The sequence below is a fragment of the Cebidichthys violaceus genome, unplaced genomic scaffold (genome assembly GCF_023349555.1).
Source record: "Cebidichthys violaceus isolate CVI_PGR_0920_01 unplaced genomic scaffold, fCebVio1.0.p SCAF_3, whole genome shotgun sequence".
Classification (NCBI taxonomy): domain Eukaryota; kingdom Metazoa; phylum Chordata; class Actinopteri; order Perciformes; family Stichaeidae; genus Cebidichthys; species Cebidichthys violaceus.
Genome location: NW_027176483.1, coordinates 7,855,948 through 7,881,413, shown reverse-complemented (window position 1 = coordinate 7,881,413; position 25,466 = coordinate 7,855,948). Strand labels below are relative to the sequence as shown.

At 43.0% G+C, this 25,466-nt stretch overlaps 1 protein-coding gene across 11 annotated transcripts in view; it reads left to right on the top strand.

The window, feature by feature from the left end:
* tjp1b (tight junction protein 1b) overlaps nt 1–25,238 on the top strand; it is a 53,080-nt gene extending 27,842 nt beyond the window's left edge. For 3 of the 11 annotated variants that reach the window (XM_068724153.1, XM_068724159.1, XM_068724161.1), the window contains 27 exons: nt 6,067–6,123; nt 6,695–6,819; nt 6,937–7,039; nt 7,254–7,569; nt 7,928–8,034; nt 8,715–8,883; nt 8,982–9,126; nt 11,721–11,854; nt 12,486–12,591; nt 13,141–13,291; nt 13,956–14,064; nt 14,155–14,374; nt 14,816–15,000; nt 15,079–15,174; nt 15,289–15,371; nt 15,478–15,688; nt 15,775–15,875; nt 15,973–16,323; nt 16,632–16,859; nt 17,943–18,800; nt 19,365–19,456; nt 19,927–20,142; nt 20,261–20,397; nt 20,476–20,950; nt 21,135–21,352; nt 21,954–22,097; nt 23,475–25,238. In XM_068724153.1, the coding sequence (XP_068580254.1) occupies nt 6,067–6,123; nt 6,695–6,819; nt 6,937–7,039; nt 7,254–7,569; nt 7,928–8,034; nt 8,715–8,883; nt 8,982–9,126; nt 11,721–11,854; nt 12,486–12,591; nt 13,141–13,291; nt 13,956–14,064; nt 14,155–14,374; nt 14,816–15,000; nt 15,079–15,174; nt 15,289–15,371; nt 15,478–15,688; nt 15,775–15,875; nt 15,973–16,323; nt 16,632–16,859; nt 17,943–18,800; nt 19,365–19,456; nt 19,927–20,142; nt 20,261–20,397; nt 20,476–20,950; nt 21,135–21,352; nt 21,954–22,097; nt 23,475–23,569 (5,232 nt within the window). In that variant the 3' untranslated portion in view covers nt 23,570–25,238. The remainder of the gene's footprint in view (nt 1–6,066; nt 6,124–6,694; nt 6,820–6,936; nt 7,040–7,253; nt 7,570–7,927; nt 8,035–8,714; nt 8,884–8,981; nt 9,127–11,720; nt 11,855–12,485; nt 12,592–13,140; nt 13,292–13,955; nt 14,065–14,154; nt 14,375–14,815; nt 15,001–15,078; nt 15,175–15,288; nt 15,372–15,477; nt 15,689–15,774; nt 15,876–15,972; nt 16,324–16,631; nt 16,860–17,942; nt 18,801–19,364; nt 19,457–19,926; nt 20,143–20,260; nt 20,398–20,475; nt 20,951–21,134; nt 21,353–21,953; nt 22,098–23,474) is intronic. The other 8 variants (XM_068724163.1, XM_068724164.1, XM_068724154.1 and 5 more) reach the window with 8 other exon arrangements.
* Nucleotides 25,239–25,466: the final 228 nt, after the last annotated feature.

Below are 25,466 nucleotides of genomic sequence, written 5' to 3'. Positions count from 1 at the left end.
AGGAGGCAAGAGGAAGCAGTAGGGTGTAGCTGCGGGGTGTGTTTCTTAATCCCTCACCTGTGGTCGTAATTTCAGTTGTTTCAGAGCCAAGAACAGAGAAAGGAAGGCGGGGGTTAGTCCCTCCTAGCACTGATTGGTGCGGTTATGCACTGAGGCTGCTGATGTGCGTCTGCAGGAATCTCCTGCTGGATTCACTGAGGAGGAGCTGGAGGCTGGAGTCGCTTCTGTTTGTGTTCTCTGTAGTGACCAGGATGAAGTGATGTAAGTAGCGCTGATCTTGTATGCATCCAGTTTAATCTGAATACTTAAGCAACACATCAAAAAGATGAAGGGAATGAGGTGGAACTTTGTTTTACTGTAGCCTTTAGATAATGTTAGTGTGTGTCTTCTCATGGCTGTAATGGTTGGCAATTAAGTTTTTGTCTCAGAGCTAATAGGTTCCATCTGTTAGCCTTCTTATCACTCGTGCATTGCTGTGTCTCTCCTGTTATCTCCCCCCCATTAGAGATCCACAGCCCAGTGTCTATCCATGTTGTATGTGCACAGGGCCACTTATCTCTCAGGGGACCCCCTGGCCGGTACTAAGGCATGGGCCCTCATTAGCATTTGAATATGTTCTCCGAGGAAGTGGAGATTTAGCAGTTGTCAGCACTCCCCAGAACATCGTTTTCAATTTCTGAAGTGATCAATCATCCGATTCTACTTGTTTGCTGCTTCACTGCCAGCAGCCACAGTGGAGTGTGATCCTGTTGTTGTTGTTTTCTGTCGTTGGCCGCACTGCAACTTGCACGCTGTCCTGAAAGTATCCTTGTTCTAGCAATTTGTTTGCTGGTCTTTTGTGTCGGTGTCATTCGTTTGATTTAATGACGATCTAAGAACTTTGGAACCAATGAGAGAGGTTTCTTTCCCTGCTGGAGACACATGTAGCTTTATCGCTGCTCTCGTCACGTGGGGATCTGTAGTTGTAGGACTGTGGAAGCTCATTTGGGTCTCAAATAAGGATGTGAAAAAAAAGCAGTGTGTTATCTCAAACTGATACTAGAAATAGAATGAATAGATATAAGATGGAATGGAAGAAATGTATCGCACCATTCTCACGTTTTATTAAATTATTGAAAAGTAATTTCCTTAAGATGGTTTTGTTTCAGCTAATCACTTTTGTACCACTCTGTGTATCCTGAGTGTCCCAGCATCAACGTTACACATTCTTTATTGTAGTACTTGTTTGAATTGCCACATTTTCACTGCACTGGCGCTGTCAAGGCTTTGTGAAAATGATCTACCTCTCTGTTTTCCTCTGGCCAAATCCAACAAATGGGCACTAGAGAGATAGTGAATGTATTTCCTATGCCGTAATGCATCATTTGTTCCAGTCAGTCTGTGGCATTTAATATAACAAGAGATTATTAAACGTTCTCCGGTGTTCATGCTGCAAGTTTCCCTTAAATCACTCTGTTGCAGCATCACAACGGCAGAATTAATGAGAGCTATTTTTAGCCCCTCTTGTCCCAGAGCGGTCAAAATTGAATACGGTTCTGCCTCACCCCTAAACCATACTACAGCACAAAATCTATTCTCTTAGTCAGATAATTGAACACCCCACCATATTGCCTCAGTTCCCTCTTTGGAAGAAATATGATTTTGTTTTTCTGCTGAATAGAGAGTTGGGGAGCCAGCACTCTTTAATTTTAATGATACTCCAAAGTGAATACAGAATGAAACGCCATCTCAGCTTCCCTCATCTCGGGTCGTGTTAGGCTGGCATTGTGGGGACTTGTTGGTTTTAAGGATCTTTACATAAATATACTTTTTTTTTTTTGCCATTTGTCTTGCAATGAAGCACCAAGATCAGCTGCTCTTTACTATTTTACCGGCAGATTCTTTTTTTTGTTAAATTGATTAGAAAAGAACTGTCAAAAGACGGGTTCTTTGCCAAAGTGTCTGGGAGACTCGCCAACAGTCGCCAAAATCTGATGATATCCCTTTGTACTTGATGCTGCCAGGTCACACAAGTACTTTGTCTTAAATTAAAGCTGCAATGATAAGTCAATTATTTGATTAGTCGTTAGAAAATAGATAATGGATTAATCATCAAAGCCATTTTAGGGAAATATACCAGACTGGTTGCAGCCTCTCCAATGTGAGTATTTGCTGTTTTTTTTTTTTTCTGTGTTGTTTAGTTGTTAACAGAATATCTTGGGGTTTGAAAAATAATACATTAAAGTACTTCAACAATTGATCGACGTTTTTCACTATTTTCTGATAATCTTTAGACAAAATGATTAATCGAGATAATGGTGTGATCGATAATGAAAGTACCAGGTAGTTGCAGCGCTTTTGTCAAACCACCAGTGAAAAACCAAAATGTATTTAGTTTGCGATCAACAACACATGTTTACACTTGAGACGCTTGAGTCGACTTTTGTTTAAAGCTTAATTTACATTAATGATTCATTTATAGTTTTTGATTCAATTTCAGTTGATCGACTAATTGATGAAGGCCTGAATTGATTCACATGTGGAATTAGTACCTTTTTAAAAATGCTGACGTCAGAGTATTTCTTTGACGGGCTTAAATAGTTTTTTCTGCCGAAGATTAAAGCCACACTAGGTTTATTGAATAAATGTGTCGTTTACCATTTAGATATTGACACAGTCCATTTTGCCCGCAGCTTTCCTGTCCGTTCTCCACTCAGCTGTGTGTGATCCATCTGTGTTGTAGTCCGTCTGTGTTGTAGTCCATCTGTGTTGTAGTGCTGGTTGTAATCCCCCAAGCATGACCCAAACCAACATGGTGTGTCTCTGCTGTGGAGCGGCTGCCAGCTCTGGCTCTGGCTCTGGCTTGTGGCTTGAAGCTTCTGTTGGCACCAGTTGTTTGTGGCCATAAAGGGCGAACACAACGGTGCCACAAAAACTCATCAGTCACTGGACGCTGAGGCGACTTCAGTAGAAACTGTACACAGGAGCAGTGCCGAGTCGACTCAAAACGTTTCCCTTCTCTTTCTGTTATGTTTACTTGACCTTTGAGATTACTGTCTTTGCCTCTGAATAGGACACCAAGACGTTTGGTTGTGAGACTGAACACAGAATGCCGTGTTGTAGTTTTTGGTTTTAATGTACTGCAAAGCATTTCTTTTTTTTAAATCTTTGTTAATTCCTACAAAGAACAGCACCTCTGAGGTAACATATTTATCATTAGTGAAGACTGTTTAGAGACACATGGTGCAACAACAATAAGAGTGCTAGTTTAAAATAAATAAAAAAGCTTTTGTTTCTAAATTAATTCAGCTGTGTCTTTTTTAAACCTCCCATGGTTCAGAGGAACCTTCAGACACGGCCTGAAAATGTCACAACACTACACTGTTCCCCCTCTGTTACCAGAGCAACAAGCTCTGCAGGAGGAGAAAGCAAAATTACATCCCTTCAAAGTGTGTGTGTGTGTGTGTGTGTGTGTGTGTGTGTGTGTGTGTGTGTGTGTGTGTGTGTGTGTGTGTGTGTGTGTGTGTGTGTGTGTGTGTGTGTGTGTGTCAAAAAATGGAGGGTGGGATGGGAGCGATACACACTGCAGGACCCGCTAAATCTTTTTTTCCCTCCTAAATTCAGTTCCGTTTTAGATTCAGTTTTGCTTCATTTGGGATTATACATCCCATTCATTTTATGCTGATTTATTTCCATTGGATCGGACACAGTGAGCATTCTCTAATCATATTTTCCGGACAACAAAGTCACATTTCTCCCAAACGGGGCATTTTTGTGTGTGTGTGTGTGTGTGTGTGTGTGTGTGTGTGTGTGTGTGTGTGTGTGTGTGTGTGTGTGTGTGTGTGTGTGTGTGTGTGTGTGTGTGTGCGTGCGTGCGTGCGTGCATGTTTGTGTTATGCTTCATGAATGCCGATACAGAATTTCTAAAAGTAGGAATGTCAACTGGAAACAAGTACCTCCCGTAACTTTGCAGTTTAGTGACAAACCGTCCATAAATTTAGACGAAATGTTGGAGTTCTTCGCATCAGCGTTTCCACAGTGCTGATCAAGAAGACACAGGCATAAATCCTCCTCCAGAGCAAACTTTCCAGTGAGAATTCATCCCTCTGTTTGCAGCAGTCTTGTTAATATTCAGATGTCTTTTTTTTTTCCCTCCTCTCTCAAGTGCAGTGCATTCAATGTAAAAGGCCAGGGGGAGTGCCCCTGTTCAGTCCTTTTGTTCCCCCTCCTCGCATGAGTCCCGCCATAAGCTGCTCGAGGAGTTTGTGACTGTCGCTGCCAAGCTGAGAACGTCTGGGGCCACTTGTGGCGAGTTATTCAGCCGCCTGTATTCCCAGACACTTGCTAAAGTTGGCACTTGGCTGACAGGTTGTGACGGACAAGAGGACGATGTGTTGAAGGAAGCCTGGGTGGTAAAACAATAAAACAGAACGGCAGCAGAGACGGTCGTCTAAATTACCTCCTCAGATTTTTCTATCATACAAAAACAGAAAGGATGTTTGACTGTGGCTCATTATCACTTTAGGGAATTTGATAGCCATACCGTTAGCAGGTTGTCGTGCTGATGTGGTGCAGATTACTCTTCAACATGAAGTTGGGCTGACACTCGCTAGACGTTTAGGGTATGAAGCTGCCAACAAGGTGGCAGTGATGTCAGCCGAGGGTCCAAGCACTGAAACGGATGCTGCTTTTAATGTACGCTTCATGTCCCGTCGCTCGTCTGTCATCACACTTTAATGTGCCGCAACATGAGAGATCACTCTTCCCAATGAATCCTCTGCCTAGGCGAGGGCAGCGTAAGTGTTCGAGGTGTCAAACGAAATCACCAGCAAAGCAAGAGGGAGATGTGTGATAGTCTCACCTATTAAGGTCACACTCTTAGGATCAATCTACATGACAAATGTGGGTTATTGCATTAGGTGCCGTGCTGCGGGTTGTAATTTGCCCTCAAAGGGATGAACCTCGTAGTATTTTATATGCAGTCATTGGATGGCTAATGTGTGGTGAGATTGTGGGGCAGGTGGAATGATCTAGAAGAAGAGATAAGATAAGAAGTGAGGCGCAGAGGACAGTGCTGACCTAACAGCTGAAGGAGGTAACCTTCATCTTATCCTCTTTGGTTGTTAATGTGACGGAGGATGTGCTTCACATTTTAAGACGTACTGTTGGTGTGGCCTCATTGTATTCAGCAGGGTTGTGTGATTGTATTAAATGCCTGGTAAACATGTGAATGTACCAGGAATCTACCGGTATGTTGCTAGTGTGTGGTCTGTTTGTATAACGTGTGAGTGCACTGCAGATAAAACCAAGCACAGTGCTATCTGCCTCACTGTAAATAGGTAACAGTGACGCAAACTCAATAACCTGCTGGGTGCAGCCCTGGATGTGTATAGTGGCTGTGACAGTTTGCATCCTTATTAGATTGAATGTGAAGAGCCCACTGAGACGGCTTCCCTCTTTTACTAGAACCTCTTAACTTAGTAGAGGGGATGAAGTGGACATGGACTTCAGTCAAACGCTATTATAGTCTGATGATTTTAGAGTGTTTTTACTTGATGTTTTCGGTGTGCACTTTTGTTCTCTACATTTGACAGTGCAGGCTTTACGATTGTTCATTTCCTCCTTTATTTTACAGTGCAGGACTTATGTAAATCATAATATAAAACAAATTCCAATGGTGGCTATTCCTTTTCTCAACTCAAGATAGTGTTAAGTATACTGCAGAAGCACTGGGTGTACATCTGTGCCTGGAAGCTGTAGTGAACACATTATGAAGACAATTAGCTAGATTGTGCTGATGACATCCACATCATTCACTCACAAAAGATGAAGGACCATCCTGCAGGCTTAGATAAAGGTTAAAGTCACAGTTCCGGCTGCAGTGTAAATCCATTTCAGGAGCAAACTGTGTTGAACATGGAAATGTTTACAATGCATCAATTTGAAAAAATATTTTTGCATGGTCTGTGCCTATTAACATTTGAGCTTCTTGAACCAGTGAGTTTTTGCCATATTTGCTTATCTGTGGGTGTCCTTTCTGTAATAAGACGATCAGGCCAACAACAGTACTATATTTCTGTCTTCCAGAGTGCAGCAATGGAGGAGACTGTCATCTGGGAACAGCACACAGTAACACTACACAGGGTAGGTATCTGTTCTCCTCCCTCTGATGCTCTTTACTTTGGTCTGTGTTGACACTTGTCCTGGTCCAGATATCTTTCTCCCCTTCCTGCTTCTGCTATCTTTGCTTCCATCCCCCATCCCTGCATTTTCTCTTCCTTCCTATTTCCAGGATTACATTATGTAGGAAGTGTGCTTACTGTGTACACAGTTTCAGGTGGAACAAACAACATCACTGTCATCACAGTGCTTTTCTTTTGCATAATTTCCTCCCACATGTTTGGCTTGGGAGCCTGAATAACAGACACTAGAAGTGCATGTTGTGCATGCTTTTGCTTTCAAACCACACTGAAGATTCTAACTCGCTACAGCTATAAGTTCATGTGCTTGCTGGCAGTGAAACATACTGATGATGTGTATGTTTTGTAATAATGTAGATTTGGTTTACTGTCTAATAATATGTACATATATGCTTATGCTTTTCTTAGTCAGTCAGCTTTGTCTATCTGGATCCAGACCTTTACGTTATGTCCAGTATTCTGATTCTACACAGAAAGCTATGCTAACATCCTAATCTATGTTTCTCTGTATGCAGGCACCAGGGTTTGGCTTCGGGATAGCCATATCAGGAGGTCGGGATAACCCTCATTTTCAGAGTGGCGAGACCTCCATTGTCATCTCGGATGTGCTGAAAGGAGGCCCAGCAGAAGGCCTACTGCAGTAAGATTTTGTTCTATTATTGGCAGTCCGGTCAAATTGCAAGTTATTAGTATTAAATTACCCTTCCTGCTACAGACAGTCTCCAGCATGTCTCATATCTCTGTGTCCACTCTTCAGGGAAAATGACAGAGTCGTTATGGTCAATGCTGTCTCCATGGACAATGTGGAGCACGCTTACGCAGTCCAGCAGCTTCGTAAAAGTGGGAAAATTGCCAAAATTGTGAGTCAACAGCCATTTATAAATTCCTTTCCAAAACTTTGGGTAAAACTTACGTCAGACACTACATAATGTTGCCACATTTTTATCAAATTGTATGTCATTTAGACATTTCTTATAAGTTTCATGATGGACTAGTAGGAGAAATGTACATGTTCGAGAGAGTAAATGATTCATCTTACTGTAACTGATCTCGTATCATATTTCCTTTTCTCAGACAATCAGGCGGAAGAGAAAGGTGCATGTCCCCATGGGCCGCCTGGGGGAGAGGGAAACGATGTCGGAGCATGATGAGGAGGAGGACAGTTACGACGAAGAGATATACGAGACGCGGAGCGGACGCAGCGGCGCTTACAGCGGTGTGGGCGGGGCCATGGGCAGGCGCAGCGGGCGGAGCAGCGGGCGACGGGACAGGGAACGTGAACGCAGCGGCTCGCGGGAGAGGAGTCTCTCCCCGCGCTCAGACCGCCGCTCACACAACCTTCCCCCACGACCCGCAAAAGTCACACTTGTCAAGTCTCGCAAAAATGAAGGTGAGGCTCACAAAGTCGGGGATGAAAAACGGAAGGGCACAAAGAAGGTTTTCTGAGGTAATCCAGGAAATCACCTGCCATTTTATTTATCCAACTATTATCAGAAATCCAGACTTTAAGGAGAGAATAAGACCTCCAAATCAGCATTGGTCAACTGCCAGAGTAAACAAAACTTGCCAGCCGCAGCAAAATCCAAGTTTACTCAAGTAAATCTAAGTAAAAGAGCAATTAATCTTCTTTAATCAGTACTGTTAATCCCAGTGGGAGCAGCGGTTTGACAGCAAAGTGTGGTCAGTGCGGTGCGGCCACGTGAGCTCTGTGCTAACATGGTCTTTGTTGCTGTCGTTCACTTTGTAAGCAGAATATGGCCTGCGCCTGGCCAGCCACATCTTTGTCAAGGACATTTCCCCTGAGAGCCTGGCAGCCAGAGACGGCAACATCCAGGAAGGAGATGTTGTTCTGAAGGTGAGGCATACGACTTCAAGAAGCCTGGTGAACATTTAATATGTATACATCATGAAATATTAAACATCAACGAGACAATTGAAAATTACATTATATTATTATTTCTTTTTCCCCTTTTTGTGCTGATGGAGAGAATAATTAATATTGTGCTGGAATTTACAAGTACTCACTTTTTTTTTCTATTCATCTGATGTTGCATAACAGCACTTACAGCTTTATCTGCTTGATGTTACTCAATTCGTTCACATTTTGAAAGAAATTAAAGTATGAAATAGCTCTTTGTGCATGACCGGTGCTTTTTGAACTGTAGCTGTTCTGAATCAATCGCTTCTCACATCTTACTCTTTGAATGCTAGCACTTAAGGAAGGAAAGGTTAAGCAAATGATTAAAGGAAAGAATTGTCAAAAGGATGTGCTAGTTCATACCGCACAGCCCAATCTTAAGCTTACAAATTGATTTGACCCTGACAAACATAATCAGTTTTGCACTTAATTTGCATGTGATCTTGTGCCTTTTGGATTATGCATTTGTAGCCTAAACTTAGCTTTTCATATGACAGTTTTATTGCAATAAAATGGGAAACAAAGACTTCATTATTTCATTTTTTTTAAATTTTTTAATTTAACTTCTGTTCTTTGTCATGTCATGGCTAATAGCTTCTCTCTCTGATTTTCTGTAGATCAATGGCACAGTGACAGAAAACCTCTCCTTGATAGATGCCAAGAAGCTGATAGAAAGGTCAAAGGGCAAGCTAAAAATGGTTGTGCAGAGGGACGACAGGGCGACCCTGCTGAACATCCCTGACCTCGATGACAGCATTCCTTCAGCCAACGCCTCTGACAGAGACGGTGAGAGCGGTGTTAAGTGTTGGATTCGGCTGAAAAGCCAGACTTGTCCGTGTGTGGTTCAGACCGCTGTCGTTGAACAGTGGCTTTTGTTTGATCAGACATTTCAGATATCCATTCTCTGGCATCCGACCATTCCAATCGATCGCATGACAGACATCGTAGCAGCCGCTCCCGCTCTCCAGACAGAAGATCTGAACCCTCAGATCACTCCAGAAACTCGCCCCCACAAATCAGCAATGGCAGGTAAAGATCATCCATCCACAACTTAATAGTTTATAATAACTATATCCTACCATTTTCATATAGGTTCAATTTTGCTACTTTATTTCTGCTGCTTTCTCTCTCTGGTTGATATAAAACTTTAGTAATCCAGGACCAACAATAATTATGATTAATACAAATATTTCAATTTAAAGAATAGAAGATTAATGTCTCAGTACAGCAGTGACTTCTTACCACTAAATGTTACAAATATCATCAAAACTAGAATATTGCCGCTTACAGCCACTATAATGATTCCCTTTTAATGTGATTGAAAGGGAATTGTTTTTCATGTTAATAATGTAGATCTGAAACAATTCACCAATTAGTCAATCAACAGAAAAATCTATTTTGATAATCGACTAATAGTTTAAGTATTTCTTCCACTTTTTGTTGTCTGGATAGTAAATTGATTATTTAGGGGCTTTTTGTTGTTTTTAGGTTTGGTAATACAAGCAATTTGATGACATCACCATAGGATTTTAGAAAAAGTGTGAGGGGCACTGTTTATACAATTAATTAAGAAAATAATAAGCATACTGTATTAGTCATTAGTTTTAGCCCTTTGTTGATATTTATAAAGTTCTTATGTAACTGATCTTGTCGTAATGAACTTCTATCTGTCGATGTTTATGAAGACAGACATGTTTGGGTTTTTTAGTTTTTTTTGGCTGTGAAGGACTTTCGATTTTATTTTTGAGCTAAAACCAGAAATCAACCCATTCAGCACTTCTGTGACTGTAACCTTGTTTGAAAGTACCTCATTAATTCTTCATTTCAACTCAATAGAGCACCGGAGTTGTTCCCCTTTCACGCTGCTTATTGACCCGAGGAAAATAAAAGTCAACTGTTAAGCTGTAAAAGAGACAATCTTGGTCAATTAGGGTCAAAACTCTGCTCTACTTTGTGTAAAGGTTCAGTGCTCAACCTATATTACTGTGTCTGGAATTTAACGTCCTCTGCCATTTGGAACAGAGCATTTTTGATACATCAGTTTCAGAAACGCTAATTTATTTGATATGGGAACTTGAAAAGTCTTTAAGAGGATGTTAAATGCCAAACAGAAAATCATCACGAGCAAAAAGCAACGATGCTTATACGGTCTCACCAACACTCACTTAATGCAATTTCTCTGCCATTTTTATTCCCTTAATACGACTCAACAGCTGGAGAATACCGTAAGTTTATCACCTTTATGCAGTATGAGTATTTACCAATAGTAGTGCTAGTAAATCCTGAATAGATTTAATGTAGACAACCCTAAACCCTCACAAAGTGCTGATTTTCCTGGAACAAATTCATTCTTTCTCTGTTGCAAAGATGACTGTAACGGCAACTTATTACTCAAAGGAAGATTGCTGTCGTGATGTTATATAACATCAATTATTCAGTGAGGCGTCTTATTTTGACTTGAGATGATAGAGTCACATGATCCTCCTGTCTCTTCAATGTTTTTGTGGGCAAACCGCAAGTTTGGCACGAGCACAATATGGCTCCAACAATGGAGGAACAAAATGCTGTCGCCCACTGTCAGTGTCAACTGTCTCCCCTTTAGCTGCTGAGCTTATCTGAGATCTTTCTTTATATCTGTGGATGTCTGCCTTGATTTGTTTATTTTGGTTTAATAGATTGTGTTTTGTGTGCAATATTCTCTATGTATGTGTAAAACCAACAATGTGTTGCATTAGTTTATTTATGACACATCTAGGCTACTAGAGCACAAGTCATTTAAGTATTTCACTTGGCAGGAAGGAGATGCTGGGACAGGATGTTACTGTTTATCTGAACCTGGATCTGTGACCTGTGACCCTTTCTCTCAGTTCAGAAAATTGGCAGTTTAAAAGGAGGGCCTCCTCCTGGATGGATTAAAAAAGAGCTTTGTTCCTCTCCAGCCAGTTCCAACAGAGTCCTGCATGCTACTCGGTCACTCAGCCTGTGAATACAGCAGTATTATGCCAGTAAAGTTGTGCCAATGAGCAGCCATGTGACCAGGAGTTTGGAAACGAAACCATAAAGCCTCTTTTGCATTTGAAATGCATCGAGAATGTCAGCATTTAACGAAACACAGTGTATTTATTTCATCGTTTACTGACTCGTAATTGACCAGGCTCACTGTGTATCAGTTAAGACGGCCCAACTCTTTTAAAACAGGCATTGAAGTCAAACCTTTGCTGGTCTACAGCCAGTGTCACACTGTGAAATTCACCTGGAGGAAAGAATCCACTCTGACACCTTAGATAAGCTGCTCTAAAAATAGAGTGCAAAAAAGTAAAAAGACAAAGTAGTGACCTTCGAGACTACGATGCAGCCTCAGACTCCGAGCCGTTCTTTTCACCTGTTTTTCCTTTTCTCAGCCAGAGCGTGCCCACTGCAGTCAGGAGAAAAGTTCGTCCAGTCTAGGTTTTGTGTTGAGTCGTATACGGCCGTGGTATTGTTGCGTGTACTCGAGATGTAGCCTTAAAGCGCTCCTGTTACCTCCAAGCTCTACATCTCCAGAATGCACTATTTATAATCTCGCGCATTCCTTCGCTAAAGACAAATTGTGCAAAAAAAAACCAAACTATTTTTGTCTGCAGTCACAGAAGTCGTGATGACGAACGGATCTCAAAGCCGTCTTCAACTCCAGTGAAGCTACCAGAGGAGGTTCCTCTGCCCAAACCGAAGGAGTCGGCCATTGCTAGAGAGGAGAAACAGCTCCCACCACTCCCAGGTCAGTAATTACACAATCGGCCGTTAAACCTGAATATTGTTTGTACATGTCAGACAAGTGATTTGTAAATCAGAAGTTAACAGATAGACATGCAAGTACACCAATCATTTGTGTCTTGTACCTGTAAGCAAATATGACATGTTGGTTTCCCCGTCCATCATAAGCAGTCATTTAATTGCTTTATTAAATGATTTCATGGTAGTAAAATGAACCTGTCATTTTTGCCCTTTTTTAAGAGCATAACTACAGAAAAAAAAAAGTTAGATCCAGACGCCTGCTGAGCCTGGCTGAGTTTGCCTGAAGCCAAATGAAAATAGACCGTATGAGTTGATCGAGTCTGACGTTCCTCCCCAGCCTGCAGCACTCTGCTGCCTTTCTGTTTGACCTCCCTGATCAGGACACTATGTGCCTTGAGTGTGTGCGCAAGCGTCTGTGATGACACTTTGACAGTGTGTGGTTTTGAACAGTTGTGTTTTGAATTACTGTAATTGTACTTAGTTTAACACATGCGGTATATTTGAGTTGTGAATGTGTTTGAAGGAGTATTCCTTTGTTTTTAAACCTGATCGGTGCAGTTTTACATGTTCAGCGTGTGTCTGCATTAATAACCTGAGGTTGTGTTTTGGTTCAGAGCCCAAGCCGGTGTATGCTCAGCCTGGACAGCCAGATGTAGACCTGCCAGTCAGTCCCTCTGATGCCCCTGTGCCAAGTGCTGCCCATGACGACAGCATCCTACGGTAATATTAACAGGGAACAATTTCACAGCATCAAATATTAATGTCTCTAAACAAAAAGTGACCTTTGTGAGCGCCTCACTCAATAAATCTCAGTTCACTTTAATAATAAGTGAAGGCAAGAGTGAGGACCTTTTTAATTGCAGTTCACATAACAACAGCACATCTTGGAGGAGCAATTGACAGTTTTCAAAATGTTATCTATACGAAGCATTTTGGCTGCAAAAAGGCATAGATTTTAATGCTGTTAAGAAATGTGTCTTTCTGAACACAGTGGTTTGTTCTGTGAGAGACAGTTTACTGTGATTATTTTTCTCTTTAGCAAAATTATATTCAGATGTTCTCTATCACTGTTCTCTTTCTACAGAACAATTGTCCGTCTTTGCTTTTATAAGCTCGGTAAAGAGAAAACGCTCTCAGCAAAAAGAGAAAACCTGGCCAAGAGTCACTCAGCTATTCATAAATTGAAGTTTTCTCTGGAAAGACAGCAATGCCATCAAATGGTGTCATGTCAAAGAAAATCATCCTAACAATAGTCTTCCCCATCCTCAGGCCAAGCATGAAGCTGGTGAAGTTCAGGAAAGGGGAGAGTGTGGGGCTGCGGCTGGCCGGGGGGAATGACGTGGGCATCTTTGTCGCCGGAGTGCTTGAGGATAGCCCAGCTTCCAAGGAGGGCCTGGAGGAGGGCGACCAAATTCTCAGGGTGAGATGCTTTACTTTTTAACACAGCAAGTGTAGAACCTGACGGCTAAAACCAAGTGGTTCTTTTTCAACTTAAGAGGTGTTGAAAAAGTGGTTACATGTCCAGAACTTGTTGCTGTTATTCTATGTCACAAAGGACTGTTTTTTTTCTTCTCCTAACTTCTTCTTAACAATGGGTACCTGATGGTGTCTGTAAACAGACATGTTTTATGGGGTGTGTGTCCTCAAGCTTTTTCCTTTTTATATTCATGGTTTTACACACTAGCTGCTCCAAAATTCTTGTACCTCCATGCTGGTCTCTTAGCAATGGCCCCGAGGGAGCACACACAAAAAAAAAAAGCTGTGTTTCCTCTCGCTGTGTTTGTCCCATTTCCTCAAAGCCATATATCTCCCCGTTTGTACCTCCTTCTCTTTTCTTTAAGTATAAAGAGGAATGGCTTGAGTTCTTTTAGTGCAGTAAAATCTTCAGATAGGCAATACTGAGAACAGCAAGAGCGATGTAATCCTTTTTATACAAACAGAGATTTACACCTCCTCTCACGCACACTTTGAACAATGAAGCTTACTTCTTAACTCAAACTTTAAAGTACTCGACAACTGTGACATCACTTTGTGGTAAGCATCAAGCAGTAATAGCAGTAACTCTGTGTTTTCCCAAATTGCAGGTAAATAATGTAGATTTTGCAAACATAATCCGAGAGGAGGCGGTGCTGTTCCTCCTAGACCTTCCTAAAGGTGAAGAGGTCACCATTCTGGCCCAGAAGAAGAAAGATGGTAAGTGAAGTGAGTAAGGAGATGAAATGAGAGATTAAGTTCTGTTGATCACATTAGCCCAATGTTTCTGACTCGCTGTCTCCTGCTCAGTGTATCGGCGGATTGTGGAGTCGGATGTCGGCGACTCCTTCTACATCCGGACACACTTTGAGTACGAGAAGGAATCTCCGTATGGGCTGAGCTTTAACAAGGGGGAGGTGTTCCGTGTGGTGGACACCCTCTACAACGGGAAGCTGGGCTCCTGGCTGGCCATTCGCATCGGCAAGAATCACCAAGAGGTGGAGAGGGGCATCATCCCCAACAAAAACAGGTGAGAGACATATTATAGGTTTAATGATAAACTTTATTTATAGAGCACTACAAGAGATGTGGCTCAAAGTGCGTTACAAGAAAATGCAAAACATTCAAACAAGGGCAAGTAGTAAATGTGGAAATATAAACGTTACGTAAATAACAGACCATTAACAATAATAAAAAGGATAAAGTATATAAGAATGACATTATAAGTCAAAGGTTTTCAGCTGTGGGTTAAAAGGTTCATGTGTCTGCTCAAAGAGTGACATGCTTGATAAATGTTTGCAACAACAGTTAGTCCGTTCCCTTATTAATATTATATTTGTTATGATTGTCATTGCCATGTAGCGTCCTTAGGCATTGGCAGTGTTTAGGTTAGCTGTTCCAAATTTCTGACACATCCATTAGCTTGTGTTACATTAAGAACTGTCTCTGTCTTTCTATCATTTGTTAACAGAGCAGAGCAGCTGTCCAGCGTGCAATACACTCTCCCCAAGACGGCGGGTGGCGACAGGGCTGACTTCTGGAGGTTTCGTGGTCTTCGGAGCTCAAAGAGGAACCTGAGGAAGAGCAGAGAGGATCTCTCTTCTCAGCCAGTCCAGACAAAGTTCCCGGCTTATGAAAGAGTTGTTCTGAGAGAAGGTGAGGACTCTGACAATGTCTGCTAGCCTACTGCCTATATTTCTGAGTCTTTATGTATTTTTTTATATTTCTGTGCAGCTGGTTTCCTGAGACCTGTGGTGATATTTGGGCCGATCGCTGATACTGCTCGAGAAAAACTCTCCAGAGAAGAGCCAGATCTTTTTGAGCTTGCAAGTATGTTTGTCTACATTATACTGCACATGTATTGTAGAAAACATCAACTGACAGTAAAGTTATTAGTGTTCAAGATTTATTTTTCTTCATAAATCCCTCAAATCTCTTTTCCAGAGAGTGAACCGAGAGATGCAGGAACAGACCAGCGTAGTTCAGGAATCATTCGTCTTCACACCATCAAACAGATCATTGACAGAGTGAGTATGCCTCCTTGTATCGTATAAACAGCGTTGTAGGTTCTTACATTATTTCCTAACAGATTTATTTCTCCTCCCTCCTCTTTCTTGCACTTATCTCGTGAAGGACAAACATGCTGTCCTGGACATCACCCCGAACGCTGTGGACAGGCTGAACTATGCTCAGTGGTACCCGATTGTAGTCTTCCTAAATCCTGATACTAAGCAGGGTGTGAAGAACATGAGGACCAGACTGTGTCCAGAGTCCAGGAAGAGCGCCAGGAAGCTCTATGAGAGAGCCATCAAACTGAGGAAGAATAATCACCACCTGTTCACCAGTGAGTGTGCAGAGTGTATTGTGTCTCTTTTTGTGTTTTATTCTTCTTGAAGTGATAGTGACCAAAAAACAAATACTCTCTTTTAGCCACCATCAACTTGAACAATATGAATGATGGCTGGTACGGAGCTCTGAAAGAAACAATCCAGCAGCAGCAGAACCAGTTGGTGTGGGTGTCAGAGGGCAAGGTGAGAGACCGTTGCGTCATTCCTTTTCCCTCAACAATATTTTTGGGTTTCCTGTTCGTCTCACTGAGCGACACATGAATTATCGTTATCTGCTCAGGCGGATGGCACTACAGAGGATGACTTGGACATCCACGATGACCGTCTGTCCTACCTGTCTGCGCCAGGAAGTGAATACTCCATGTATAGCACGGACAGCCGCCACACTTCTGACTACGAGGACACGGACACGGAGGGCGGAGCGTACACAGACCAGGAACTGGACGAGACACTGAACGACGAAGTGGGTCTCCCCACGGAGCCCGCCATCACCCGCTCCTCGGAGCCTGTGCGAGAAGACCCGCCTGTAATTCAGGACACCCCTGGTTACCCTGGATACCAGCACCCTGTGCAGTCCGACCCAGCCAGTCGCATAGACCCTGCTGGGTTCAAGATGGCCGCTCCGCAACAGGTACAATTCATATCTAGCTTTGCAGGCTGCACCCATCAGAGATGGATGATGGCTAAAAGTACTGGCGTGCTGAGGAATAGCTCCTTTGTGTTCATTGTTGTGTCCTGACCGTTGTTAAGATTTAATGCCCTTTGCTAAGTAATAAACATGTTTTAGAAGCTACTGGTATGTTATCTATTCTAACCACATTCTCTGGCTGGTGTAAAACTGATTGAGTGTAAGGAAGAAGCTCGTGGTGTCGGGGTGAGCTGTACTTTGTGTGCCCTTGGCAGGCTGTGTTATAAATGTCTCTTAACAATACTTCACAGCAAGATGAGGCTGCTCTGCCCATGCCCTCGTTGCCTCCGCCGGCGGTAGCGCCCCCTGCTGTTGAGCAGCCTGTACAGCTTGAGGGTGTGCACCTAGAGGAGCCGCCTGCTGCAGCCGCAGCTCCTCAGGCGGACTCACTTAGCAGCCCCAGCCCTGCCCCTGAGCTTATTCAGCCCCCACCACCACATGAACCCCACCCGTCTGGACCGCCTGGTCCAGAACCAAAGGTACCCGCTGTTTCACCAGCCACTCGGACCGGGCCTGGGCCACAGCCTGCTGTTTTAACTGCCTGTCTTCTCGCACATGCTTTCCACTCGCTCTCTGCATGACACGCCCACACTGTGTGACTCACTGAGCCCACTGTGTGCCTCTGGCTCCCAGAGAAAATGTGCGACAGACTAGTCCACATGCACCACAGTGGGCTGGGAGACCAGGAGGACTGGTACATCCGAGTCTTTGACCAGGGTGAAGACATCCACAACCAGCCCTAACTGTTGCCTCTTACTTCCTTTGCATGGCTCCTAATGTTTTTTGGGTTCCTTTCAGCTTTAACTCTCCTCTGTAGATGAACGATAGTAGCACTTACAGTGGCATCGTAGTGGTAGATGTGTCGTCTGTTGTAGTGCCAGTAGTTTGACGTTGCATTAGATGCAAACTGAATGTTGGTTGCATGATGAAAGCTAACCTGCAGACAGTACTCTTGGTAATGATTTCCATCAAGCAATATTCCGTATCTAAAAACAAACTTACGTCAGCACACTGCATTGTGTCTTCCGTTTAGTCGTTTTTTCCGGAGTAGATGACAACAAATCAACCTTCTTTCATAAGAAGTACTGTAACTAGATTTGCTGTCTACAGGCTACACATCATTTGTTTGAAATGAGGCCTTTCAGAAATGTGCAAATTGCTTGTTAGTTAACTATTTATAAAATGTGTTAATGTGTAAAACCCGCTTGTGTCCATATGGAATATAATCATTCTTGAGAGGCATCTTGTCAAACAGACATTCAGAACTGTTTTTGAATAATGGACAACGGTTTGCTTGTGTAATTGCACTTTGAATTGATTTTTGTTTAATTAAACAGTAGAGGGATTTTTTTTTCCTAATGATTTGGTTAATTTTATACATGTTAAATTCCTCAAGGTTTCAGTTTATTTTCCAGTATTGAATGTAATCTTTTTAATTATTCTCAATCTGGTGAAAAAGCATTTTTCCCTGACTGCTTTCTGTCCTCCAACACGGTGATTGTTAAAAGCTGAAAATGATGACGATGTAATGGATGAATTAATTTAGTGTTGTTTCTTCACAGATGTACAAGAAAGACCTGTACAATATGGAGGACCCTGTGCGAATCAACCATGGCCTGAAGCAGTCTTTGAGCTACTGTCACCAGCCGCCGTACCAGGACAAACAGCCATACCGCGACTACGACCACCCGCCTTACGGATACGATGGAGGCGGCTTCACAGAACCAAAGCCTCACAACACTGACTCTCACCTGCACTACGACAACCGTGTGCCTCATTACAACGAACAGTGGCCCCCCTATGACCAGCAGACCTCGTCCTCCCAGCCCGCAGGGTACCAACCAGGCCACCAGCAACCCATGGGCTACAGCCCCCGGTCGCCCTACGACGACGGACCAGGCAGGGACTACAGCCCCACTCAGCCGCGTTACGATGAAGCCCCTCCAGCGGGCTACGACGGCAGACGACGGCACAGTAAACCTGGGCCCATTCGTTACGATGAGCCCCCGCCCCCGCCTCCAGCTGGCTATGACGCCCGCTCCCCTTATGAGGCAGAACCTCACGGCTTCCCCATTAATTCACCTCGATCGCCGGAGCCCCCAAAGCAGTATTACAGTGACTCTGGTCTGAGGCCCACCTACATTCCTGGGCCTGCAAACCGTGGCTTTAAGCAAGGGATGCATGACCCTATGATGAACTCTGAACCCACAATTCCCCCTCCGAAACCAGAGACCCTGCCCTCTCCCGGCGAGCCGGCGATCACTCCGGGCTCCAAACCCCTCCCTCCTCCACCACGGGAAGACCTGGACGAGGACCCGGCCATGAAGCCACAGTCGGTGCTCAACAGAGTGAAGATGTTTGAGAATAAACGCTCTGTTTCTATGGACAGGGCTAAAGAAGGAGGAGAATCAGCTCTCAGGGTGAGTTCCTCACAGAGGTGTACAAATTAATGTGAACATCTCGTAACTCTACATTTTAACATCTAAAAGAACTTCATCACAGTTATAAACATGGATAAGAAAGAAAGATTATGTAGTTGGAGAACTATTAAATTGGAAAATTGCAGCCAGGTCACACACTCAAAGAGGAATAACTAGGATAATTTTGTTACTCTAAATTTAAACATTATTGTCTGCTACAAGATGGTTCATGTTAGGCTACATTTCAGATGGGAGCCTTTGTTAGCTATTAAAGGGGTTTAACAATTGGTACTTTGATGTGCAAGTATTTCAAAGCAGCACAAGACAACCAAAAATGCTCCACTGAGGCCAAATTATCTTTTCCCAAACTGCAGTCAAAAAACTGCAGAATAGACGGGCTTCAAACTGCAAGCTTGTTTTTGTGAAGTTATCGTCTGTTTTGTAATCCTCTGGCCTGTGAGCTGTCAGGCACAGATATCTGCGTGCGTGCAATCCGTTCATGTGAGCAAAAATGTGGATCAGATGCAAGGAGCACTAAAGAGACACCTTCGCTTTGCTTTTCAGCCTGCAGATGTTCCTAAACCTGTGATTGCACCTGGCCCAGTCCTCAAAGCCAATTCCCTCAGCAACCTGGAGCAGGAGAAATGCACCTATAGGTATGTCGTCCTCACAGAACCCCGGGCTGCAAAGTAGGTGGGTGAAGGACAACTATGAGATCCTTGCAAAGGCATCTTGGAAATATATATAGTTGTTTGAGCTCCACCTAGTGGACACAGGTCACCGTGTAGCACGCCAGACTCTGGAGTGGTGTGCAAAGACGCACAAGACATCAAGAGACCAAATGTCTTTCTACCAAGACGACCAGCTCTGCATGTTTACAGGGTCATTAGGAATGTCGGTGCTCCCTGCTGTGACAAGGTCAGCGCCAGTCTCATTGCCGTCCTGATCTCTTCACTCCGTCTGGGACGTCCAGATTGTTTTCAAACATACTTGATCATTTCAAATCACAGTCAGGATGTCTTCCATCAAAACGTTGTCCAACGGGCTTTAGACCAATCCTACTGTCTTTCCCTGCAGTTTAAATCTCTGCAGCTGTTTTACTTGTTTCTTTTTGCTTCCTCTGCAGGGCCCCTGAGCCACAGAAGCCCCATCCTAAACCCCTGGATGATGTAATGCGTTCTAACCACTATGACCCAGATGAGGATGAGGAGTACTACAGGAAGCAGTTGTCCTACTTTGATCGCCGCAGCTTCGACAGCAAGGCCATGGGCCAACCCAGTCCTGGCATTAACCGCTTCCACGATCTGCCCAAACCAGCTCAGCTGTCCTACCCATACAACAGGTAGAACTGCACCTCATGCCAGCACTGTTGGCTGATGTACAAAACGCCTCTGCTTTTTAACTCCACCTGCTACGGAATCGTAATTGTTTTGTTAACCGTTTTTTTTTGTGTACTGCAGAGTTGAGTCTGTAGAGAAGGTGAGTCCAGTGGAGAAAAGATATGAACCCTTGCCCCAGATCAGCCCATCATCACAGTACGGGGCCCCAGCGTCCGCCATCCCACCCAACACACTGCTCAAGCTCAGCCCCAATGACGGTAAGCTCTTTCTTCTAAAGAGCGAGAATACAATAGTGTGACAAAGACTGTGTTTAAGTGATTGTATTTTCCTTCAAGCATTTCCAGCGAACTCCATACCCGAGCCATTGAGTTCACCCAATCCCAAACCCGAGCTGCCAGCTCTCAGGCCGGCCAGCAGAGACGAACCCGCTCCTGGTGGCTACCTGCCCCCGAGGGGCCTCCCCGACAAATCCCCGGTCAATGGCACTGAAACGGCAAAGACGCTGGGCGCTCCCGCTGCAACGAGCTATAACCGCTACGTCCCCAAGCCGTACACCAGCTCAGCCCGGCCCTTTGAGCGCAAGTTCGAGAGCCCCAAGTTCAACCACAACCTGCTGCCCAACGACACACAGGTGAAGACGGACCTCCTCAGTAAGCCCAGTGTGGTGAGCAACAGCAGTGGGAAGCCTACGCTGTCACCACAGCCCCTGGACCATGACAGTGGTCTGGACACCTTCACACGCACTATGGACAACAGGCCCAAATACCAGCACAATAACATCAACGCCATTCCCAAGGCCATCCCTGTAAGGTGAGAAACTCATTTCACATTGAACAGCAGCAGGAAGTTCTCTGAGGGTAATTACAGAGCTGCTGAAAGACACAGAGAGACTTGTTTGTTCACAGGGGGTTTGTTCTCGTGTCCTCTGCTGTGCAACTTTCTCTACCTACACGGTTTTGACTGATGATGCTGACTTTTGCGCTCCGTCCCTCAGCCCCAGCACGCTGGATGACGACGACGAGGATGAAGGACACACGGTGGTGGCCACCGCCCGGGGGATCTTCAACTGTAACGGAGGGGTCCTGAGCTCCATCGAGACGGGCGTCAGCATCATCATCCCTCAGGGTGCCATTCCCGAGAGCGTGGAGCAGGAGATTTACTTCAAGGTGTGCCGGGACAACAGCATCCTGCCCCCCCTCGACAAGGAGAAAGGTCAGTCCTTCCTTTATGTCTGAATAATGTCAAGGAACAAACTTTACTACACTTGAAGTTATACAATAACAGCAGTAAACAAGGTTTTGAGACTTTTTAGTTTTACAGCAAATGCAGGATTTTAATGCCTACATGTATTTCTTTTAATGAAGTGCTATTCAGGATAGTCTCAGCACTACCTTTATTGGATAATTGTAGATTTGATTCCTACATTATCTAAGATTTTATACATTTGTGACTGACTACAAAAGCAAAAAACTCTACATCTTATGAGAAGAAGTATAAACATAAAAGCCCTAAGAAGATTAAACTAAATAAATAGCTGATGTACAGGCAAAACGGTGGTTACACAGTAGAAATGAGCTCTGAACTAAAATAACATCCCAGCAGTTATATTTAGAGGATTTTTTAGATTAACATTAAGCACAGACGGAGTGTGGTAATTTAATTAATCTGGCAAGTCAGTTAACAGTTAATTATCATTCACCATGAAGGCCTAACTCCATTTTGCCTCTTGATTAGGTAATAAATAATCCGGTGTGCTGATTAATTCCTGCAGGTTTAATTTGTGGAATTTAAATCTTGTTGTGTGTCCGTGCAGGAGAAACGCTGCTAAGTCCGCTGGTGATGTGTGGCCCGCATGGACTCAAGTTCCTGAAGCCGGTGGAGCTGCGCTTACCTCACTGTGCGTCTATGACCCCTGATGGTTGGTCTTTTGCTCTAAAATCCTCCGACTCCTCGTCGGGTACGCTGTCCTCTGTCCTTTTGGGGTCTTTGGGCTGGCTTTTGTGATTAGAGAGGAGAGTTTTTGGTGTCTGACTCATTTAAATCATGTCCTCTGTTTTCCATATTCCCCTCATTTCTTCTTCATGCCTGTGCTGTTTGGAGATTTGATGTGTTGGCTTAATATGAACTGAGGTGCCTTGACTATTCAAATATAAGGCTTCCAGACAGTTATAACTAAAAAAAAAAATCACTTCAGCGCCACTAGAGCTGAAACATTTAGTCGATTTATTAGAGTTGAGTCAGTCACAGAAACCATTTTTATAATTAAGACCTTTTTTTTTAGCAGAAATACCAAATGTACATAAGTTCCAGCTACTTAATGGTTGGTTTTGTCTTATTAGACAGTAAACTGAATGTCTGGAGTTTTTGACTGTTGATTGGACAAAACAAGCAAGTTTAAGTAGCATTTGTTTTTTTACAAAACATGTCAACGACATCTTTTTTCTATTCCACACATTCCTCTTCCTTCTCAAAACCTGGTGCCTACATTTCCCACAATGCAACTCAAGTCACCGTAAGCAACTAGTAGCTTAATTAGCATCGGGCCACCAGCCTAATAAACATAAACAAGACTGTTGTGTCATTTACCAATATGTAGATATTTGCATGAGAAGCAGCACTACTGTGTTTTCAGAGAGGCTGATGAGAGGCACCTTTGTAACTGGATTATAGCTCATCTGGTGGCATATGGATTAATGTATGAAGTAACTGAGTTAACAGTAATTAAATTTGAATGATCCATTAAACATTAACTAATCACATAAACTCATGGTGGGCAACAGGAATTAATTTCCTGCTTTAGTGTACGCATTAAATCATCATCAGTCATACGTGTTCTCATTTATTTATGATACATCTATCAGAATAATCCCTTTTGTTTTGAGCATCTGTTGTGTTTCTGTTGGGGATGCACCGATATATGATAACAGATATCGGGCCAGTACTGACTCAAACAGCTGCATCGGGTATCAGTGACAAAGGGGCAGATCTATTCAATCCTACATGTGAATGTTACGTTATATACTGGAGTTGTAATTCCTGTTCATTTTGAAGATTGTTTAGCAAGTTGCTGGTGCACTATTTATTATTTTAGCAATAAATAACAGTTCAGTCAATTGATAGCTATGGATTTATTGGTTACATTTTGTCTTCCAAAGTTAAGAAAACAATGTTAAAGTCAAGCCTGATGCCTAAAGTTTATTGATGTGAACAAAGATTTGTACTCAGATACCCAAAAACACAGGTACACACCGGTGCATCCCCTAGTTGTTTAGTCTGTATTTAAAAAAAGGAAGGGAGGCTCCAGCAGCTGACATCATGTCTCTCTTTCCTGCAGGTGATCCCAAAACCTGGCAGAACAAATCTCTCCCTGGAGACCCAAACTACCTGGTGGGTGCAAACTGTGTGTCTGTGCTCATTGACCACTTCTGAAGAGGGCAACAGCTGGCCTGTTACTGAATGTGATAAACAGGGGACCTCCGTCGCCCCTGCCGGGCTCCCTCCACCGTGGCAGGGTGCACGATGCTTGATGAAGTATGAACCCGATACTCTCACGATGTTAACTGTGCCCACAAATTTAAAAAAAAGAAAAAATCGACACACACACACAAGGAGAGTCGAAGGAGTCCAGCCTCCCCAACGCTGTACTCTGGTTCTTTTTTCTTTCTTTTCGGTGCTTTCAAGGCTTGCAAAAAATAAAGATTAAAACAAGTTATTCAGACAAAGGAACTGAAGTTGGAATGCATGACCAGTGCCACAGACTGAATAATCCCGTTTTGACTTTTTTAGCTAATTTTGTAAAAGGTCAGAGCGGTGCAGGAAAAAAGGAGAATTTTGGAAACTCAATTAGTAGTGCAATGGGATTTTTTGCGTACTGTTAAAAAAAAAAAAAAAAGTAACACTCACAAACAGCAAAGTTGGTATATGCAAAACTTTTGTTTGTGAGTTCTGTGGTCATGCGTTTCACTCATGAAGGATCTCTGAGGACTTGAGAAACGCTGAGCCCGACTCATGAAGAAGACGTAGGCATCGTAAAGATGAAAAAAAAAATAAGAAGAACGAAGGTGAAGTATTAGTATCAGATGCCCGTTTGTTGCGACGGGGCTCTCTCTCTGTTTAAAACTGATGTTTTGTAGCAATGTTTTACCGTAGATAAATATACTGACTTGATTTTACAAACTCCTGCTGTCTAGAGATCTATGCATGTGCTATGACTCAGGTCCAGAAGCCTGCTACTACTAAGTTCAACACATGAAAACCCCATCGTACACTGCAAGCAGTGATGCCTTATCTGCATATTAACTTTTCAGTGAAACTTTATAACATCGGTTCCTTCAGTTATCGCGATCACTACGGAAAGAAAAAGTTGTCTCTGCATTTTCTCATAAACAGTGAACTTGGATTTAGCACACGAGAATAATTGAGGCTGATGAAAAGGTATGCTTTCTTTTACTGCTATGCATATGAAGTTTGAGGAAATTCAAAAAGCTAGAAGATGATTAAATTGTTGCTGTACATATTGCTAGTATATGGCCTTGGTTCTCTGTAAATGAACTTTTGTACATCTTTGTTATTTTGTATAAAAGAGAAAACGTTTGTTTAAAAAGAGAAAGCGGTTACATTGGTTATGTTTGTATTCTGGTTATACCCCTGAGCCTTGGAACTGACATAAGCAGTAATAAGTCTGACTTTTCTACCAACATATACACACACACACTACTTAAGGCATTTTTAACAGTCAGAAAACTTTTTATTCTTATTTACAAAATAGAGAAGTGCTTGGTTTAAATGATTTTAAAAGATGTACTTGAGGGGGTCTGCTGTGAAGAGTGGTCCCTTCCTTTATTTGTGATACTGGATGCTGTATTGTGTGCCCTGAAATGTATTTTTGTACTAATAGACAATTTATTATGGCACATCAGTACTATTTTCTTTTGATATGATAACACTGCTTCAACCCAACACTAGTTTATTTTCCCGTGTGGCTGACATTTTTATTTATTTTTATTTTTCTTTGGTTCAACTTCTTTTTTTGTTTCTCATTTGCGTCACATTTCTAAGTATACCACTGTATTAATAAATAAATTCATTTTTAAAGTAACTGCTGCTTGTATTAGTGCGTTGTGTTAATCTAAACTTCCAGATGTTTTACATACCGACACACCCGGACCGTTGTTCTGCCAGATGCTCAAAGGATTCCTCTGCGGTTTGTGTATTGTCAGTAAGCAACATTTGATTCAAGCTTTCTGACATCCACAGCTGTTTCACAATTCATTCCACATGTAAACTCAGTGAATCGAGTTGTCGGGTGGATTCTTCGCTTACACTA